A 21,558-nucleotide genomic window follows, 5' to 3' on the forward strand; every position below is an offset into this window, starting at 1 on the left:
ACTTATACCTTCAGACTCAGTTTGAAGACATAGAAAATGCCTCTTTACTAATAACTTAGATAAGGAGAGCCAGCCAGGATAGGCAGGGCTAGAATTTATAGTATATTATGCTGAAAAGGATAGGTCAAAAGATGGGAAAGAGGTTTGGACATGATCAGAAGATAGCATGAAGGCACTCGATCCCCAGAGAACCAAGAGAGAATTAGAGCAGAATGCATACGTGGATAAAATTCTGCTTTAAAATTTTATCAGGAACAACCTGCTACTGTCTACTCTTGTTGGAGGTCAGGTAGAAAGTGAACTTATGAAGAAAAGCTGAGGCCTTAGGATAGGAAATGATATGGGACTCATTTTCCTTAAATGAACAAATGTGAGCTTTCTGCTGCAGAGCAGCTTATTTCTCAGGCCACAGTGTAATCGATCTCCTAAATCACCCTAATCAATCTCCAGATGACCATCAGGTTCTCTCTCCTCTTTGGTGCTAATTGGAAGGTGCACATGGGTTATGTGCTTGGCTGTGCATACCTTAGGGGAAAAACTGGAAACTTCCATACTCTTGGGATTAGAACCTCACCTGTAACTGTTCCTGGATTTCTTTCTCTTCAAGCGGTAACTTCTGATACCCATCTTAAGGCTAGGATCCCTATAAATAAAAGGTAGTTTTTAATTCTCAGTAGGGAGGATTTTATAGAGAAGAAATAAAACTAGCCAACTAAATAAAGGTAGGAGCCAGAATGTCCCCCAAGACATTAAACAAGTCAAGTAATTTATTTATTTATTTATTTGTTTTAGGATTTATTTATTTATACAAGCACTGGGGTACAGGCCAGAGGCACGGGAGGGTGAGAGAATTCACCAGAGACAGAGCAGGGAGCAGAACAGGCAGAAGAACTGAAGTACCCTGCTGAGGGTAGCAGCGGGCCACACAGGAGAGGTCTGCTGTGCCATATGGGAATCTCCCTGGCCGGCTGGGAATTGCGCCGGCGCTACAGAGGCTATGGACAGCTTCACAGCGTTGCGCTCAACCCACTGCACCACTGGGGAGGCCCTAATTTATGTTCTAAAAGCTAATAGTGCTATGAAATCTTTTCCTCTGTTTTATTCTTTGATTAGATTCTGTCTTCTGTGTTTAAATATCATGATGCTTTTTTCACCTGAGGACCCAGTATTGTTTTTAAAAAGAACAAAAACTGGAAGTATTTCATAGTGGAAATATTTTTCTTTGTGTTAATTTTAGAAGTTGTCCTTGAGTCTTAGAGGAGCTGAAATCACTTGTCAGCCTCCCCTGATAATGGAATAGTGGAATCTTATGGACCCTAGAGAAACTGCCATGGTGGGGGGGGGGTTTGCCTTGTGTTATCCTTTTGATTCAGCGCCGCAAATAGTACCAAGTTTCAGGCTGCATATAAGATAGTACATGTATTTTCAGGAAATTGTGTTTTGTTTCTTGTTTAAAAATGAGGGTGGTCTTCTGTCACTTTACAACAGAGGGCACAGCGATTCCACTCTTAGGAATCTACCCAAAGGATACAAAAACACTAATTTGAAAAGATACCTGGACTCCTTAATGCTGTTTATTGCAGCATTAAGATATGGAAACAACCTGGGGCCTCCCTGGTGGCGCAGGAGTTAAAGACACCGTGCTGTCAAGCTGTCGCCAGCCACTGCAGCAGGAGTTTGATCCCTGGCATCCACGTAGCTGACCCACTGGCGCAGCATATCTCTCCTGTCACGCCTGCTGCACCCCTCAACAGTGTATTTCGTAGATCTGTCTGTTCTGTCACTCTGTCTCTGGTGAATCCTCTCACCCCCAGCACTTCTGGCCTACATCCCTGTTCTTGTATGCATAAATAAGTAAATCTTTTGTAAAAAAAAGATACGGAAACAACCTAAATGCCCCAAACAGATGAGTGGATTAAGAAGGCGTGGTGCATATACACAGTGAGATACTACTCATTGATCAAAAAAGATAAACTCATGCCGGTTACAGCAACATGGATAGCACTGGAAGGGATTATGCTAAGTGAAATAAGTCAGAAGGGAAAAGATAAATATCAGATGGTTTCACTTCTAGGTGAAATATAGGGAAACCAAACAAAGGGTGAGGAAAAAGATAAAATCCGCAGTCAAACCATAGATCTGAGGCATCCAGCAGGCGAGGGGGGGAGGGAGAGGTCAGAACAAGGGAGGAAGAGCACAAGGGACTGTGGTGAAGGTGCGTGGGTATTGTGGTGGTGGGAGAATTAATGGCGACTGTACCTGAAGGGAGAATCAAATATTGTGCAAAAATGAACAATGATTTGAGAAAATAGAAAATAAATAATAAAATTTCATAACTTTAACTTGCTTACTTTCTAGTCTTTGCTTGCCTGGGATTTTTGTCACCTGCCAACAGAGGAGCACTGATGACGTGTGCTGTGGTGTTGTGGGTGCTACTGGGCACTCCTGCAGGTTACGTGGCTGCCAGATTCTACAAGTGTAAGTAAGAGCCACCCTGGTGGGTGTGGGGTGGGGGCTACCTCACTCCACCAGTGCTGCTGAGCCTTTGTGTTAGCAGCAGACGTTCTTCAAACAATGCTAGGTGTGTATCCTTGTTGAAAAGAAGCCTGATTCATGATTTCTTTTGTGATGTGAATGACAATCGTAGATTTATCTGTTCAAAAATAGCAAATCTTGGTGCTGTTTATCCATTCTCTCCTTCTTTTAAATTTTGACTTAAAAGGTTGCCTTGAACTTAGATTTGCTGCCTTTGTTGGAACATAGGCTGATAAAGGGAGAAAGTACAAAAATAAGTATCACTGATTTATTACTAAAGTAATTTTATTTTTTATTTTTTTAAAGATTTATTTATGCATACAAGAGCTGGGGTACAGGCCAGAGGTGCAGGGGGTGAGAGGATTCACCAGAGACAGAGTGGGGAACCGAATAGTCAGATGACACAAGTACTCTGCTAAGGGGAGCAGCAGGCGAGACAGGGGAGGTCTGCCGCGCCATGTGGGTTGCTTACTGGCTGGCCGGGGATTGAACTTGTGCTGCAGAGGCTGCAGATTGCTTCACAGTGCGGTGCTTAACCCCTTGCACCACCAGGGAGGCACCTAAAGTAAGTAATTTTGTATAGGAATACCTTTTCTTATATTAGAGATGATTAGCTATACATAAACTAAGATGTCACTATTTTGAAGAGCCCTAGAGTTACAAAAACTTCTATAACGTAATTAATTACAATGTCTTACATTCTTTTTTTCCAAAAGTAAAATAAAGTTCAGTGAAAAAAAAGGTCAGGGCCTCAGAGTAAAGATGGGATATGATCAGCTGACTCGGTAGCTTTTTCACTTAGTGAATGCAGTTTGCTCTGCGGAGGAGTCCTGAAGTCCTATAGAGATGGCCCAGAGATAATCTGTGATTCAAAGTACCAGGGAGATGCAGCAAAACTCAGTTTTCAAGGGTCTTACTGATATGAATAAGGTTTTAGGTACAGTACAGTAAAGTCAAATAGCAGCCGAAGGTGAGATTGGCTACACTCAATCCCAGGTAGAGAATACTAGTTAGGCTTTGCCAGATATGGTTCTCTCCTGAGTATGTAAAGTGTGTGTGTTAATTGTCAGCTATACTGGTTTGTTGTTCAGTTCCTCAGCAAGGTGTATACTTTTACACCTGCCTCAGGACCTTTCCACATCCTATTCCCTCTCTGCTTGAAGCTCTAATCACACACACACACACACACACACTCTCTCTCTCTCTCTCTCTCTCTCTCTCTCTTTCTCTTTCTCTCTCTCTCTCTCTTATCTCCATTCCATCTCCCAGATCGCCCAACTGCATATTAAGTAGCATATTTAACAGGCATTCAGACAGAACTTTCAGAATTCAATGCTTTCTGAGAGGTGCTTTACTGTGACCCCCCAGTCACAGAATACTTCATTTTAGTCATTTCTAAGGATTCAAAAACTGGTATTTGAATCTTGATTGGAATTATATTTAACTCAATGAATAATTTCGCAATTGTCTCTTTATCACTAATGCTGTGATTTCAAATCATGTATATATAATTTGTTTTCTTTTAGGACAAGTGGTACTTTAAACTTGCTTGTAAACTGTGTTAAAACTTTTTTTAAAAATCAGAGATCTCAGCCAGTTTCATCTCCAACTTTTAAACTGGGTGAGAGCAGTACTTTGATTTTTTTACTCTGTATAATTAGTTTTTTAAATTTTTTTAAGTGGGGGAAAAATTGGAGAAGACAAAAGGAGAGTGAAAAAGTTCATAAGCGAATTTGTTTTATCTGTGATCCTACTCTGTCACACAATCCAACACACTGCTTTCCCCATCCCCACTCCTGCCCAGCACTACCGTGCGGAGCGCCTGGGATTCAGACCCACCATGGATGTGCTGCCCGTCAGACTTGCAGGTTCCTGGTTTTGCTGCAAGATGAGGGAGAATCTCAGCTTGCCCTTTGTTTACTCAGCCCCACTGACTGAAGCTGACTTAGAATTTCAGAGTTTGTTTTACTTTAAAGTTAAGGTTAGAAATGAAAAATTGGTCTGTGTGACTTTCCTTTAATAATAGGCTTATTTTCATACTGAAGCACAGCTCCCAAGAGCACGATTTATCCTGGGCAGTCTCTTGTGGTGTGCATCTCTGGTTGGGCTCATTCCATGGGGGAATGTGTTTCATTTCCCAGCACCGTTTTCCAGGAATGAACATGTGTGACTCTTCTCTGGTAGTTTGTCCAATATCCGACTTGGAGTATGAACACTTGGTTTGCTTCAGAGAAAGGTCTGTATTTTTTACCATTGTTGTTTTCTTTTACAGCCTTTGGAGGTGAGAAGTGGAAAACGAATGTTTTGTTAACATCATTTCTTTGTCCTGGGTAAGTAAATTTTTCAACAGTAAGTTCCTTTACATGATCATATTTTAGTTCCCAAATTTTTGGTCACTTAAAGTCTTTAATCTTCTCTGTCTCTAAGCCATGTACTCAAGAAAATGAATTTAATTTTTAAAAAGGGGGAAGGTGAATACTTACTAAACATTTGTAGAATGACTACTAGAGGCCTTACTTGCATAAAAATATCTTTAGACATGACAAAATTTTATATTCCTTTTCTTAAAAGTCTGTTTCTTAGTGTGTAAATATTAACCTGGTATGTTGTCGTGTAAGGCTGCATTTAAAGCTTTTGAACTGATCACAGAAAGGAATCCTCACCTGAAGATAGCTCAGGCATGCATACACTTTCAGATTTTTATCAAAAGTATTACCACTTTTTAGGTTTATTCTATTAAGTAGATTAATATATACCAAAACAATAACACAAACCTTCACTACATGAAGAAACAGAACAGCCTTGATGACCCTTTGGGAGATTTTTAATATCAAGTATCTGATATACATCTGGTTCTAGAAACAGAAGCCATTTTCTTCCCAACTCCCAGATTTCTGGTGAATAAGAACTGGCCCCTAAATAGTGAGCCGCAATAAGGAAAACCAAGGACTAAATCTAGTAGGATTGATTTACCATATAAAGAAATTTTGGGCTTGTAGCTTCAATTTAATGTGTAAGTAAAGCTCACCTTAGCGGTCACCAAGGCTCTAGTGCCATTCCCCTGTGGAATTGACCTCATCTCCCTTTTCCTTCTGTCTCTGGGAACGACCATAGTTTTCAGAGTCTAGAGTTTGCTTTGTTCTGCTTAGTTAGTTTATATTCTGCATGTGAGAGAAGCCATTCTGTAATCATCTTTGACTTTCTGACTCATTCACCTCAAGTTCCATTCATGTTGTTGTAAAAGGCAAGTGTTCCTCTGTTTTTAATAGCTGAGTAGTAGTCCATTGAGTGGATGTGTGTGTGTTTACACAGACATGTTTATAGTTCATCCAGTCATCCATCAGTAGGCACTAGGTTATTTCCATGTCTTGGAAATTAAAGGGGGAATTGTGAATAGTGAATGCTACTGTGAATAGTACTGCTGTAAACAGAGGTGCATCTATCTTTTCAGATTAATGTTCTTTCAGTAAATACCTTGCAGTGGTATTGCTGAATCTCTTGGTATTTCCATTTTTAGTTTTTTAAGGAATCTTAATACTGTTTCTTTAGAGGCCACTCCTCTAAAGAAGTTACATTCCACCAACAACTCTCACCAACATGTTTTCCAGTTTTTTTGATATGGGCCATTCTCACAGGTGCATGATGATGTGTCATTGTGGTTTTGATTTTAATTCCCCTAGTTAGTAAATGAACTTGAGCCTTTTTTTATGTGCCTGTTGGCCCTCTATGTATCTTGGACACTTAGCTTTTTCAGACCTCCTGCCCATTTTTTTTAGTGGATTTTTAGGCTTTTTTTGTTGTTGAGGTGTAGGAGGTCTTTCTACATTTTAGATATTAAACCCTTGTCACACATATGATGAACAATGTCTTCTCCTAGACAGTTGGATGCTGCTTCATTTTTGTGGTGGTTTCTTTAGCTGTTCAAATGTATTTTGTAGTCCACTTATGCATTTTTGCTTTTGTTTCCTTTTGCTGTTGCAGTTGAGTCTCCAACCTCTCTGCATTCTATGTCCAGGAGTGTGTCACTTAATGTTTTCTGATGTGTTTTATGGCTTCAGGTCTTATATCCAAATCTTTAATCCATTCAGTTATCTTTGGAGTGTAGTGGTAAATAATGATGTAGTTTGTTTATTTTTGCATGTGACTGTCCTGGTTTCTCAGCATTTGTCAAAGAGGCTTTCCTTTCTCCATTGTGTGGCCTTAACTCCTTGTCATAAATCAACTGTCCATAGATGTGTGTGTTTATTTCTGGGTTCACACAGTCCGTTGGTCTGTGTGATGTCTGGCTTCCACTCATACTGTGCTGATTATTGCTACATAGTATAATGTAACTGCAAGGAGGAAGCTACCTCCATTTTGCTTTTTTCTCAGAATAGCTTTGGTAAACTTCGTTAAGTTTACCCCTAGATATTTTGTCCGTAATTACTGGTAGGCTTGTAAGTGGAATTGTTTCTTAATTCCTCTTCTAATTAATTGTATATAGAAATGCAGTGTAGTTTTGTGTGTTGATTTTGTGTCCTGCCACTTTGCTATATTCATTATTATCTTAGTAGTTTTATGGTGGAGTCTTTAGGGTTTTCTATTCCAAATGTGATGAAATATGTAAAGCGGTAACTTTCACAAGCTACTGGTAGGAGTTCCATGAGGCAAAACAAATCTGAAGAGCAATTTGGCAGTTTCTAGTAGTAGAGCTTTAAAATCACAAAGTCTGTGACTCACCAATTCCTCTTTCTTTGTTTATAAACACTAAATTGTAATGCAAGTTAACATGATTACATTTTGCGCTAACTCAAGTTTTACCCAGAAATCTGTTGTGTCTTACAGGATTGTATTTGCCGACTTCTTTATAATGAATCTGATTCTCTGGGGAGAAGGCTCTTCAGCAGCTATTCCTTTTGGAACACTAGTCGCCATATTGGCCCTTTGGTTCTGTATATCTGTGCCGCTAACGTTTATTGGCGCCTACTTCGGTTTTAAGAAGAATGTAAGTTTTTAGGTGTTAACTTAAAAATTTCAGCTGTGGAAATTAGCATGTGCCACCTTGAGAGAGACGGAAGTGTCTAAAAGATATAAGCTTGTCCAGTGGGTTCTGTATTTCACAAAAAATATCACTTAAAGTTTGATGGCAGTCATAACAGTATTTTAAGAATGTAGGCAAGAGCTTGTACAGTGTAGATACCCATTTCAAAGTTTGTAAGTAGGTGGAAACTCAGATTAATTAGAAGTGAAACACTGATTTAAACTAATGAAAATGTTGACCTTTTAAACCATAAAAGTGATTTTTTAGGTTTTTAATCTAAATAGCATGTGCACTTTTTTCCTAGTAATATATAAGTGTTTCTAGTCTACATTACTTAACAAAGTAAACCAAGAGTATGGATGAAGCTGTAAGAAAGTAACTATTAAGTACGAGTAGCAGTTTTTTTTTTAAGTATGCAACTTTGGAATGAATTTTATATGCTTGCTTTTAAGGAAGGTTATCATCGAGGTTCAGGTCCTCCTTTCCTTTTCCCTCCTTGCTCCATTTTGTCTTTTCTCCTCTGCTGCCCCCGTCTGCCCTCATGCTAAGAGGAAAATGAGATTTATTCTCAGTGTGCTCCTTTAACTTCACTTACTGATCCTTGCTAATCCACAGGTTGAAAGATATATTATGAAGAAAACTCATTGCTTCCTAGTTTCCATGGCACACCAGGCCAGGCTAAAGATTTTTTTTTTAAATGTTTTATTTATTTATGCATGTAAGAACTGAGGTACTAGGGGGTGAGAGGATTCACCAGAGACAGAGTGGGGAGCAGAACAGGCAGGCAGACTGAAACACATTGCTCAGGGGAGCACAGACTAAAGAATTTTTAAGTTCTTTAGCATTTTGATTTTGATTTAAAAAAATCTATAAACCAACACCATTTAATTTTTTTATTATACAGATTAAATATATAGATTAAGTAAATACTTAAAATTCTGCAAATATACCAGCTACAACTATAAAATTAAAGAACAATATAATGGTTTTCTGCCTTTTTATACACACACACCTAAATATATATATATATATATATATATATATATATATATATATCTAAATGTAAAATAATCTGGTCCACAGGAGTATGACCTCAATAAAAATGCTAAGTTTTAGATTTTGATGTAGCATCACGAAAGTAACAGACATGTTTTTGGACTTTTTTTGCAAGAAAATTAAGTTCTACATATGTGCTCCTTGTTAGCCCTCATGTAAGCCTGTAGATGCTTTAGGTCCCAGTTGCTTTTATACTCTCATGTAGTACGTTATGAAGGGAGAAGTGGTAGAGACTATCACCAATACCCAAGTCTTGAAACTATAGACTTTGATTATCCTCTTCACGTTTTTAACTCCTAGTAAAACTGAACAGTTTTAATAATGATTACACTAACCATCTGTAAAAATGAAGTACATTAACAACAGTTTCAGAAACAGCTGATTTTTAAAGTATGTGGTTAAATGGAAGAACCTGATGCCACCATTTTATCAACTGTCATTGCCCAGGCATTCTTTCGTGTTCTGTTTATTTCTTACTTTGTCTATAGCCATCAGCCATGAATAGCTGCTGGAAATGGGGAGCTTGCCTAAGGACACAGACTATGGTACCTGACAGTGTCTGGCTTGTTGTTTCTAACTACAATTTCAGATTGCTGACTTAAATCATCTTAAGACTTGTGTTGCCATTAGTGTTGGGATAGGATAGAATGAAGAAAAAACTCACAATAATCTAGTACAGAGAACTTTTAAAATACATAAATAATTATGAATTCTTTTTCTTTTTCATTGCTGAAGGCCATTGAACACCCAGTTCGAACTAATCAGATTCCACGACAGATTCCAGAACAGTCTTTCTACACAAAGCCATTGCCTGGTATCATCATGGGAGGGATCCTACCCTTTGGGTGCATTTTTATACAGCTCTTCTTCATTCTGAATAGTATTTGGTAAGATAAAACAAAGCCCTCTTATTCCTCATTATTTTGTAGTACTAGCTTTCTCTTTTTGTTCTGAAGGATTATTATTTATGTCTTATGAATATAAACTGTTCTCCAATTAAGAACCAAAAGGTTATTTTATCCTTCCCATGTAGGAAAAAGAATGATAGTAATAATAGCTATTATCAGTTAAAGGCTTAAGAATTCTCACTCTGACTTAATTCTCACTATATTCTCAGACCTATATAAGTTGGGTCTTATCCCCAATTTATAAACGTGAAGACAGGACTGTGGAGATTAAGTAATTTGATTGTGTCACATAGAAGATTAACCCTCCAAACCGGTTCTTGAATAAATAGTCTGTACCACTTCAGCAGAGCTACTGTGAGCTCCTGGTAGGGGGATCAGAACAGGCATTGAAGGAAGGGCTGAGCTGGCTGACCACGGAAGTCCTTTCTGATCTCAGGATTCCTTCTTGCACCAATTTCTTGTTTGCATGCAGTAACTCCTGCTGGTAATTTTGAACCACTCATCAGGGTGTATGCATTATAGTGTATTTTGATTGGTGTTTGATCATACTGACATGTTACAGAAAGTGACAAGGTTCACGCTAGCAAAGTCAGAAAATAAATTGGGCTTGTTACTGATTAGAACAATTTTCATTCCCGGTTGTTAAAGTATTTTATAAATTCAACTGATTTTATCATTGTAAGTAACAATTTAACCTTTTCTTATTATAACAATGTAAACTGTTCTTAGTTCAACTCTGCCTTTCTGTTAATTACCAGATTGTCTCACTGACAAGTTGACTAAGCATATTTGAATAAGTAAGTTTCAGGTTCTACCTGAGCAAGAAGGCAAGGTTTAATGACATTGCCATAGCCTTCTTCCGATGCCATCCATCATGGGTAACTGCTGGAAACAGGAGTAACTTCCCCCGTGGACAGAGTGAATATTACAACTGACAGTGTCTAGTTTATTGCTTCTAAACACAAATTTCAGTGTGAAGACTTTACCCCAGTGTCTTCTAAATCTATAAGGATTTGTGGTCTTTGATGAGAGAAAAAGCAACCATTTTTAGTTCAAGAAAAATGTATAGATTGTGTCGTCCTATATCTGTGTCAAAGAGAAAACTATTTAGTTTGTCTTGGCTTGTTTGATTGTAGGTCACACCAGATGTATTACATGTTTGGCTTCCTGTTTCTGGTGTTTATCATTTTGGTTATTACATGCTCTGAAGCAACTATACTACTTTGCTATTTCCACCTATGTGCAGAGGTATGTACTAGCAACATTCTCGTGTCAGAAGCAGATGCTAGGTAGAATTTTGGCATAAGTCAACTGTGAATATTATGAATTGAAATAATTCCTGTAATAGCGTTTTTTAAGATAGAAACCGACACACAATGCTAAGTCAAATGTTAGTCCTCTTTAGGATTGAATTACGATATTATCCTAGTTCAGTATGTATTTTTAGAGCTTAACTTTAAAATGTCAAATACTGAGTTTATGAATGTCAAGCTTAAAAATTAATATTCTTTCTATAACAGGTATTTTAGACTGAAATTTAGTAAAGGTAAACATTTTATTTGGGAAGATTCTTTGGAACATTTCATGGTCACTTAATGTTGAGTTATGTTCATGGCAGCATGGGAAAATGACGGCATTCTAAAAGGTGGTAATGATTTTTAAAGATTTAGGTTGTGTTAAATCATTCTTTGTAGCTATTTTCTATGCAGGAGATAAAATCTAACTTTGTTAAAGTTGCTGCTTTTTAAAAAAAAATTGAGGTTTAAATTCATATATCAAACTTAAGCCATTTTAAAGTAAATGATTCAGTGGCACTTACTACAGCTAGTATTGTACAACCACCACTGCTTTCTCTTCCCAAAATATTTTCATCACCCCCCACCAACCTCAAACTGCTCCCTAACCCAGCAACCACCAGCCTGCTTTCTGTGTACAGATTTCTTATGATGGTATTTCATATAAATGGAATTATACGATATGTAGCCTTTTGTGCCTGGCCTCTTTCACTTAGAATGTTTTCTGTTTTTACATTTTAAAAGAATAGGTTTATTAGGAAAAGGAGAGAAAAAGAGGCACCTGCATAGTCACAGGCAGGCAGGAGAGCTGCCTCACTTAGGTTTTTCAGGTTCATGATATTGTAGCATATGTCGGTACTTGGTTGGTCTTTATGACTGAATTATATTCCAGTGCATGTAGGTACACACCGCTTTGTTAATTCATTCATCCATTGATAAATTTGTTTCTACCTTTTAACTATTGGGATTAGTGCTGTTATGACTGTTCAAGTGCAAATGCTTGTTTGGTACCCATTTTCAGTACTTTGGGTATATACTTGCGAATGGACTTGCTGAGTCACATGATGATTCTTTAACTCTTTGAGGAACCAACGCACCGTTTTCCACAGTGGTGCCATCATTTTACACTCTCACCAACAAGGCACAAAGGTTCTGGTGTCTGTACATTTTTTCCAACATTTGATATTTTCCGCTTCTTCAAAAAGTTACAGTCCTAGTAAGTGTGAAGGAGTACTATGTTAAGGTTGCTGATTTTTATTTTCCTAATGACCAGTGGTGTTGAGCAGCTTTTTTTGTGTTTTTTTGACTGTGTCTATATTTTGTTTGGTAAAACATCTATTTGGATCCTTTCCCCATTTGTAAATTGGATTATCTTTTTGGTGAGTTTTAGTGGATTTTATTTTGATACTAGACTTTCATCAGGTACATGATTGCAAATACTCCCATTCTGCTGATTGCCTTTTCACTTTCTTGATGTCATCTGATTTCTCTATTTTGCTTTTGTTGCTATATCTAAGAATTCATTGCTAAATTCAGGATACTAAGATTGACCCCTTTGTTTTCTTCTAAGTTAGAGTTTTAACTCACATATGAAGGTAATGGACCCATTTTGATATGGAATTAGTGAGGTAGCCAACTTCACTTTTGCATGTGGGATATCCCGTTTTCCCAGTACTCTTTGTTGACGGAGCTATTCTCTCCTCAGTGAACGGTTTTGGCAATAGTCTGGAAATCCATTGACCACACATGTAGGCTCGTTGGTTGTGTTCCGCTCTCCAGTGGCTTGCGCGTCTGCCCTTACACCAGTCCACACTGATGTTGTCTGTGACTCTGTAGGTAGTAAGTTTTCAAATTAAAAAGGTCGAGTTCCCCAACTTTTTCTTTGTGAAGGTTGTTTTCGGCCATGTAGAGCTCCTTGCAGTTCCTTGTGAATGCAGGATTGACTTTGCCATTTCTGAGAGAAGGTCATTGGGAATTTGATGGGGATTGCATTGAACCTTGGAGAGTCTTGCCATCTTGCCAGTTATTTTCCAGTCCACGGATAAGGGATGTCTTTCCATTTATAAGTCTTCCTTCGTTTCTTTTAGTAGAATTTTGTGGTTTTCAGGAAGTGCAGAAGTTTTTCACCTCCTTGATTAAATTTATTCCTGGGTATTTTATTCTTTTGGGTGCTATATTGTAAATGGAACTTTTCTAAGTTTCATTTTTGGAGGTTCATTGTTGGTATATGAAAACACAAGTGACTTTCTTGTTTCTATTGTACTCGGCACCTTTGCTGAATTCATTAACTGTAGTCATTTTTTGTATGTGGATTCTTTAGGATTTTCTAATATTGGTGTGATTTTAAAATATATTTTTCACATCTTCTAAAGGATAGGAGACATAGTAGAGTATTTACAAAGATCTCCTAAATTATAAAAGCCACTTTTAGTAAGAGTAAGAACTGTTTCTAAAACCTACCTTATTTAAATTCTACTACTAATAATGAAAATGGAGATCAACCTTATCTTTATAGAATAATCTTCCTAATAGAAAGTTGCTAGACTTTAAAATAAATAATACTATTTTTGAAGTGTGTAAGTAAGCTTTTGTATGCCGCTTTTCTTTGGGAAAGATATATTTTAAAATACAGGCTAATGCTTCATTATTCAGAAACTTGAACATTTTTCCACACTTGAAGAAGGGAGTGCTCCCTAGTCTGGAGGGAGGAGGGGCACTGTACTGGAGAAGACCAGAGCCCAGGGGCTGTTTCTCTTAATTGTTAGCTTTGTCATTTTACTCTGCTACCTGTTGCCTAATAACTGGGAAGTAATTCTTGTTTAATTTTTTCTTTTCTACCTAGGATTACCATTGGCAGTGGCGTTCATTCCTTACCAGTGGCTTCACTGCAGTTTATTTCTTAATATATGCAATACACTACTTCTTTTCAAAACTGCAAATCACAGGAACAGCTAGTACAATTCTGTACTTTGGTTATACCATGATCATGGTTTTAATCTTCTTTCTTTTTACAGGTAAGAATTAAAATGTGAAATGATTATTATATAATATAGTTAACATTCTAATACCCCTTTAGGCAAAGAATTTATAATTATTTTCCCTTCATAAGATCCATGAAGGTTTCTACTACTTAGTGCTTCTATATTTAGTCCTCAAGCATAGTTTGGTCTCCCCCTCCCTGTGAGTTGAGCATCAGGAAACCCAGGTGAGGAAATGGAACTAAGGAAAGAAAGCTGAACAGGGGTCATGGTGAGCTGAAAGTACAGGAGCCCTTGGCTCAGCATCTCAAGTTTCCCCTTCTCACTCTTAACACCATAGTGAGTTACCTAAGTTTAGGAGTGAGTAGAAATTAGAGTAAAGTCAAGATGAGTTTGAGAATGGGTAATATCAAGACAAGAGAATCATAGTATACCTCTTATTCTAGAAGCTTTAAACAGCTAGTTTCTATCTCTACTTTAAAACCCAAATACCTAATGGGATAGAGTGTGTATTGTATTGCTATTTATTTTATATGTGTATATATCTTCTCTGTCCAGCTAGATAAAAGTTTTGGTTTTTTTTTTTTTTTTTTTTTTTTTTTCCATCTCTCAGAGCACTTGTGGCTGCTTGTTACGTTGTGGAATGACTGAATTTAAAAAAAAAAAAGAAAGAAAATTGTGGGATCTTCCTTTGTCACAGTAAACATATATCTAATATCTTCTCTAAGATCTAGCTATAGGGACCTCCCTGATGGCACAGAGGTTAAGTCTCAGCGCTATCACACTGTCACCCATTGCTGCAATGTGATCTCCATTCCCAATCCAGGCCAGGGAGCTACCCACATGGTGCAGCAGACCTCTCCTGTCTCGCCCGCTGCTCCCCTCAGCAGGGTATTTCAGTCAGTCTGCCTGTTCTGTTCCCCACTCTGTCTCTGTTGAATCCTCTCACACCTCTGGCCTGTACCCCAGTTCTTGTATGCATAAATAAGTAAATCTTTTCAAAAAAAAAAAAGAGGGAGCTTGAGTTGTGGTCACGTTCACCAGCCACATGCGTACCCCCACTCCCACCCCAGACCAGCTCACAGTCTGTGTTTGGGGCCTAGATTGATGAAGGTCCTTGAATAGCAAAGCAGATGCGTTGTCACGAGTTACCTCCCTATAAAGTAATCTGTGAAGGCAGGTAGGGCAGATAAAATTATCTCTATTTAATTATTTTATTATTCTTTGAAAACTGATAATTCCCAGTAACTGTACCTAGAAAGATACCTTCTTTTTTTTTTTTTTTAATTTTTTTATTTATTTTTATAGAGGCATTTTTATTTATTTGTTTGTTTCTTTTGTTTATACATGCACTGGGTATAGTCAGAAGCGCGGGAGGGTGAGAGAATTCACCAGAGCCAGAGCGGGGAGCAGAGCAGGCAGAAGGACCAAAGTACACTGCTGAGGGGAGCAGCGCAGGCAGCAGGGGAGGTCTGCGCACCATGCGGGACCCTCCTCCGGTGGCCGGGGAGCAGCCGGGGATCGAACCGGTGCTGCAGAGGCTGCGGGCAGCTTCGCAACCCAGCGCTCAACCACAGCGCCACCGGGGAGGCCCTAGAAAGATACCTTCTTAATACCTTCTTAATACCCAGTTTCAAAAAGGGAACTTGATATCCATTTCAGTCTTTTGCAGTTAATAAGGAAAAGATGTTTTATAAAAAGCTTAGGTGATCTTATCAAGGATTCTTAATATCAATTTCTACAAGATTTGATTTGAGGCAGTTGTGTATTTTTTTAAAGCTCATGGATCTCTAGGGTATGTTCCTGACAGGTTGTTATTGGTAGTTCTATGACATTTTAAAGAATCAATTATTTTAAGTTATCTATTTTTGTGTCATTTATGAAATGTTCTTCTTGAAAAAGGTTTTATTTTTGCTTTTTCTTTTATAGGAACAATTGGCTTCTTTGCATGCTTTTGGTTTGTCACCAAAATATACAGTGTGGTGAAGGTTGACTAAAGAAGCCCAGTGTATCCAGTTAAAACAGAAATAAATTAAATTCTTCATCAACAAAGACCTGTTTTTGTGACTACCTTGAGTTTTATCAAACTTATGGCCTAGTAATCCTTCAGAACCAACATAATTCTAAATACACCTCTTCCCATACACCTGTCCCCACAAAAAGTGTTTTCAACACTAAGACATTTGTATTGTGATTTGATTAAGTATATATTCAGTTGTTCTCAGTGAAGAGCAAATTTAAATATTATGTGCATTTGTAAATACAATAGCTATACAATTTTCAGTACTTCTAACAGCAGATAAAGGAGGCCATATTAAACAGTGCTGGTGAAATGAATGAGAGTTAATTGTAAATAGGATTTTCTAGGCTCTGTAGGCGGAAAGATTATTTTTCTTTGAAGGAAATAACTTTTTATCATGGTAATTTTGAAGGATGATTCGTATGATATGTTTATGGGGGGGATGTGGCTTTTAAAAAAAAATCTTGTATTGGTTGTATCTGTTCATATCTTTTTTCTGTGTTGACTTCATTATTCCCATGGTACTAGCCTTTTAAACTATGTGCCTCTGAGTCTTTCAATTTATAAATTTGTTATCTTAATAAATATTGTAAAAACATCTTCATTGCATCATTACCTGTTGTATATTCAAGGAAATTCTGTAAATACAAATCTATTTACCAATGGTGTTCTAAAGTGATTTATATTCCTTTATCGGGTTTTGTTGATTTTTGATCTAAATGAAATTTCAGTCTCTTTGGGTTTGTGACAAAGCTCAGATTTCACCAGTGGGCAGTAATGGGCATTTTAGTCAAAATTATCTAGCCAAATAAATTATTTAAGTCTAGAAGTTAATATTGGGTCTTGGCTATGTTGTCATTAAGGATTTTATGTTTTTTACCCTTTTCAAAATACATGGCTTTTGGTTTTTGAAAAGTCAGTTTTTACAGTCTATACATTAACTAGCATGTCATCTTCATGATTATATTGTCTTGATTTGGATTTCACAGTTTTATTTCTTAGCGTTAAGTATTTCTCTTTAACGTTCATCGGGCTGTATTCCATTTATGTGGAATACAGAAGTTTGGGATGATTTCAGAAACAGTCTACTTTTATCTCTGAGACTACTCATCTTGTGGCCCCCATACTTGCAACCTACTAGAAAAAAACAGATGCTGTCATTAAAATTACTAGCTTTTGCACTTACGGTGTTGCTGGGTTATTACTGAATAATTCTATAGTGGCATCTGTGAAAAAACAACAACAAAAACCTGGCCTTTTTGTTTTGGAGAGTGAAGGAAGGGGCATTAGTTATTTTTAAACTCTCACATATATTCGAGATGGAAAAGTTCCTTTCAAATTTATTTCATGTACCTCTTTGTTTTTTATATACGATACTGTTAAGGCACCATTGAGATAGCATGGTTGACTAAAGAAAAGAAAGAGAAGGCTATGAAAATCCCAGGATCAGACACTGGGCTAACTTTGTTGGTCAAGATTAAATTCAGTTTTTGTGTTTTTTTTTTAAACTTTTTTTATAGGGTTTTTTTTTTTATAGAGGCATGTTTTATTTGTTTGTTTGTTTGTTTTGTTTATGCATGCTTGAGTTGTGGTCACGTTCACCAGCCACATGCGTACCCCCACTCCCACCCCAGACCAGCTCACAGTCTGTGTTTGGGGCCTAGATTGATGAAGGTCCTTGAATAGCAAAGCAGATGCGTTGTCACGAGTTACCTCCCTATAAAGTAATCTGTGAAGGCAGGTAGGGCAGATAAAATTATCTCTATTTAATTATTTTATTATTCTTTGAAAACTGATAATTCCCAGTAACTGTACCTAGAAAGATACCTTCTTTTTTTTTTTTTTTAATTTTTTTATTTATTTTTATAGAGGCATTTTTATTTATTTGTTTGTTTCTTTTGTTTATACATGCACTGGGTATAGTCAGAAGCGCGGGAGGGTGAGAGAATTCACCAGAGCCAGAGCGGGGAGCAGAGCAGACAGAAGGACTGAAGTACACTGCTGAGGGGAGCAGCGGGCGGCAGGAGAGGTCTGCGCGCCATGTGGGACCCGCCTCCCGTGGCCGGGGAGCAGCCGGGGATCGAACCGGCACCGCAGAGGCCGCGGGCAGCTTCGCAACCCAGCGCTCAACCGCTGCGCCACCGGGGAGGCCCAAATTCAGTTTTATCTTTCCTTCTATACATGTTAGTGATTAAAACAGTGAACTTACTGTTTTGATACACTTTTTCTTCATGCTTTGAGGTATCCATTTTTCATACTGAAATAACAGGTAATCAGAAAAATAAAGGCAAAGACTTAGGAAGGAGGAGAGATGCAGCAGACAGTGAAGAGGGATTGGGCAGGGGGTGAGGACCCCTACTCCCCCGACATTCAGTGTGGTAAACCAGCTTGACCTCAATACAAAGAGCAAAGGAATTTTTTCATACTTATATTTCTCCTACAGCCCGAATAAATAGTGGCGGTAACATCTCTACCCACGATGGGATTTTTATGTAGAAAACAATTCTTTTCTTAAATATTTTTACTTTGATAGAACCAGACTTGTTTCCTTCCAGTTCTCTTTAGCCATGTCATTTGAATTTTAAGTACTAAAAAATCATTGTTTCTCTACATCCCTTTAGCTTTTGAAATTCCATTGGGTTTCTTTAAGCTCTTCAGATTCATCCCTGAATTTGATTTTTTGCCCCTTTCAGCCTTTGACCCACTGATGTATTTGACATTATCATTAATAATTTTATTTTGTAAAGCAGGAAACACAGCTCCTAAAAGTCCTGTCTCTTAATATCCTTGGATATTTGTAGTTAAAAGCACTCTAGGTTATATTGTCTTGACCGTATATAAATAGCACTATAGATGATCCTAAGCCATTAATTTCTCACAAGAGTTAAAAGTATGACAGTTAAAGTCAAAATGATAGATTGAAGGATTGCTGTACAGTTTTTAAAAGCTAATTTTTACTGGTATTTGACAATCCATGACATTGTTTGCACAGAATACAAATCTGGCTTTTTCCTAAATATAAGCTGTCTTGGCTATCAGAAGCAGGCGGTGGGTCAAAGTGGACAGGTTCTGCAGGCAAGTTGTGCTGCACATGTTGACGGGACATCTCTGTAGTGATCTGAGGTGATGACTGGGACAATCTGCAGGAATAAGGTGCTAGGGCTCGGGTTAGCCGCACGCAAATTTCCTGCTACGTCAGTGGAAGGTGGAAGGGAGTGGGGGATTCAACCTGCCTCTGGACCCTGCCTCACAACCCTGTCATGGGGTCCTCTCAGTGGCCACCACCACCAGCGCTCGGGGACACAGTCCAGACTTCTACCCCTCTGCCCGGATGACGTGATCTTAGGGAACTTTACCAGCCCTTGGAGAGAGAATGTAATGAGAAACTGATGAAGCTGCAGAACTGGGGGGAGAGAATCTTTCAGGACATCTGCATGTAAAGTGTAGAGCTTTTTTCCTGCTTTACATGCAGGGAAAATGTGAATCGGTTATTACCGGGTTTGCACAAAGTAGCTGCCATCAAAAATGACTCTCCATAATTACACGATGCAAAATAAAGCCGAAAGAGAAAGACAAATACCAGATGATTCCACTCGTGGAATATAAAAAGCAAAATGAAACAAAAAACCTTTGAAATTTGCAGCATTAAGGCTACCAGAAAGGGAAGGGGAGGAGCACGTGGGAGGGAGCCAATGGACCATCATGGGGGACCCCTGGGGCCTTGTGGGGATTGGCATGGTAGCTCTCATTCGCAAAGGTGTGACCTGCCCCCTGAAACTTGTAAATCCGTGTTTTCATTAATTCACTTTTTAAAATGATCCCCACTCAATGACCTGTGCATGATGGAGTCCCAGGAATCTGTACCTTTGAGAAACATGCCCAGGGAGGCCCTTAGGAGTTTTCATTCAGGCTGGCTCTTCCCTAGAGCCACGGGCCAAGAGGTGGCTTTGCACCATCCCCAGTGCAGCGTGATGTACCTTTTGAGTTACCTATATCCAGGTAACTTGTAAGCTTGCTGCCCTGTGTGCAGTGTGTGTGTGGGTGTGTGTGAGAGAGAGACGTGAGTACAGGTGATGTGGAAGGGGCACAGAATAATGGGCTGTTTCAGTCCTCTACCACGAATGAGCAGATTTCCCAATAGGAAACCGTTCTCTGAACTCATAATAATTCATAGATATGGGAGCCTCCCTGGTGGCACAGGGGTTAAAAGCTCAGCGCTATCAAGCTGTCGCCAGTCACTGCAGCACAAGTTCAATCCCCAGCCAGGGAGCTGACCCCCATGGCACAGCAGACCTCTCCTGTCTCCCCACTGCTCCCCTCAGCAGTGTATTTCAGTAGATCTGCCTGTTCTTCTCCCCGCTCTGTCTCTGTGAATCCTCTCCCCTCCCACACCTCTGGCCTGAACCCCAGCTCTTGTATGCATAAATAAATAAATCTTAAAAAAAAAAAAGAAACTAGGGCTCTAGATGACCAGCGATACTGATTTTAAATATTTAAATTGGTGGCATAATTAAATTGCGATTTGATACAACTTGTTTAGCTTTCAGATTCCAGGACGTGCTATTTTGGTTCCATAAAATGATGCCTTGCGTGTGCATCCAGCAGCATCGCCTTGTGCTCTTGTTCTATGCTCGTTGACAGTTGTTCAAACAAATCGGCACTGGCAGAACTTGGCCAGCTCCTCTCTACACTTAGTTTGAACTGCTACCCGTGGAACCAGCTCAAACATAAAGCTACAAAGAGGCTAATTGAAATCAGAATGCGGGGTCATTTCTCATTCAAGCAAAACAGATGGCCCTCCTCGCCACACTTCTGTCAAACTTGGGTGGGGGGAGAATGATCAACATTGTAAGCTCCCACACATGCTTGGTTCACTCCTGAAGGGAATTAGATACAACTATTACGATGCAAGGGGTGGGGGAAGGTAGTTTGTAAAACAGCAGAGCTTGGCTTCTTTTATTTTGAAGGTTTAAGAATGTGTGGTTTCAACACAGATTCTGAATATTTACTTCGAATTTCTATGTTGAAGGACAGTTTCCTCGTCCACCACCCCCGCCCCCACCCCTGCCACCATCCAGAACAGGCCTCCCAGAAGATATCACTTTGGCATGTGGATTGTTTCAAGCTGAGGTCAATCGAGATTCTACAGGCCCAAGAGAAATGTTTACCACCCCCATTAACTATCTACAGGAATAAAATTGAGGGTATTTCTCAGGGTTTTTAACCTTTGGGTCAGAGACCAACCTCTATGGCAGGGCAAACATCTAGGCACAGAGACCTGGCCCATGTCCTGTGACTCACCTCCTCAGGTGAGTCCCCTCCTCCCTCCTTGAAGGCCCAGGACCCTCGCCCGTTCCTTAGTTCGGGTCATACACCCTCATTTTGCCCCACTGGCTTTGCAATCTGTACCTATGCAGATTCTCCATAGTACGTAATTAAATCTGGGGTTTCTCCTATTAATTTGGCTGTTAATTTTAATACCAATCCAAGAAGAACCCAGAGGGCAGGGAGAAATATCCTCTCCAGCTCTACACTGTTAATTCAAATTGTCTTTTAGAATAGAGAGTCCATGCACATGGCACACAGTTCAAAATGTACAAAAGAATATGGAGAAACGTAGGTCTTCTCTGCCTTTACAGAAATTGAAACTTCATATTTAACCTACATACTTGAAACATCTTACTTGGACTCCTAATTAACTGACAATATTAATAGTATTTGGTTTCGAAATTGGCATGAAGCTTTT

The 21,558-nt window shown here is 38.8% G+C and overlaps 1 protein-coding gene across 1 annotated transcript in view; it reads left to right on the plus strand.

Moving 5' to 3' along the window:
* The window catches only part of TM9SF2 (transmembrane 9 superfamily member 2), a gene marked incomplete at both ends in the record, with an annotated part of 47,123 nt that extends 31,334 nt beyond the window's left edge, over positions 1–15,789 (plus strand). Inside the window, 7 exons of the mRNA XM_084234994.1 lie at positions 2,359–2,478; positions 4,808–4,865; positions 7,360–7,519; positions 9,347–9,498; positions 10,656–10,767; positions 13,657–13,828; positions 15,722–15,789. Coding sequence (XP_084091120.1) covers positions 2,359–2,478; positions 4,808–4,865; positions 7,360–7,519; positions 9,347–9,498; positions 10,656–10,767; positions 13,657–13,828; positions 15,722–15,789 — 842 coding nt within the window. The remainder of the gene's footprint in view (positions 1–2,358; positions 2,479–4,807; positions 4,866–7,359; positions 7,520–9,346; positions 9,499–10,655; positions 10,768–13,656; positions 13,829–15,721) is intronic.
* Between the last annotated feature and the right edge of the window lie 5,769 nt (positions 15,790–21,558).

This window comes from Talpa europaea, assembly GCF_964194135.1.
Source record: "Talpa europaea genome assembly, chromosome: 6".
Classification (NCBI taxonomy): domain Eukaryota; kingdom Metazoa; phylum Chordata; class Mammalia; order Eulipotyphla; family Talpidae; genus Talpa; species Talpa europaea.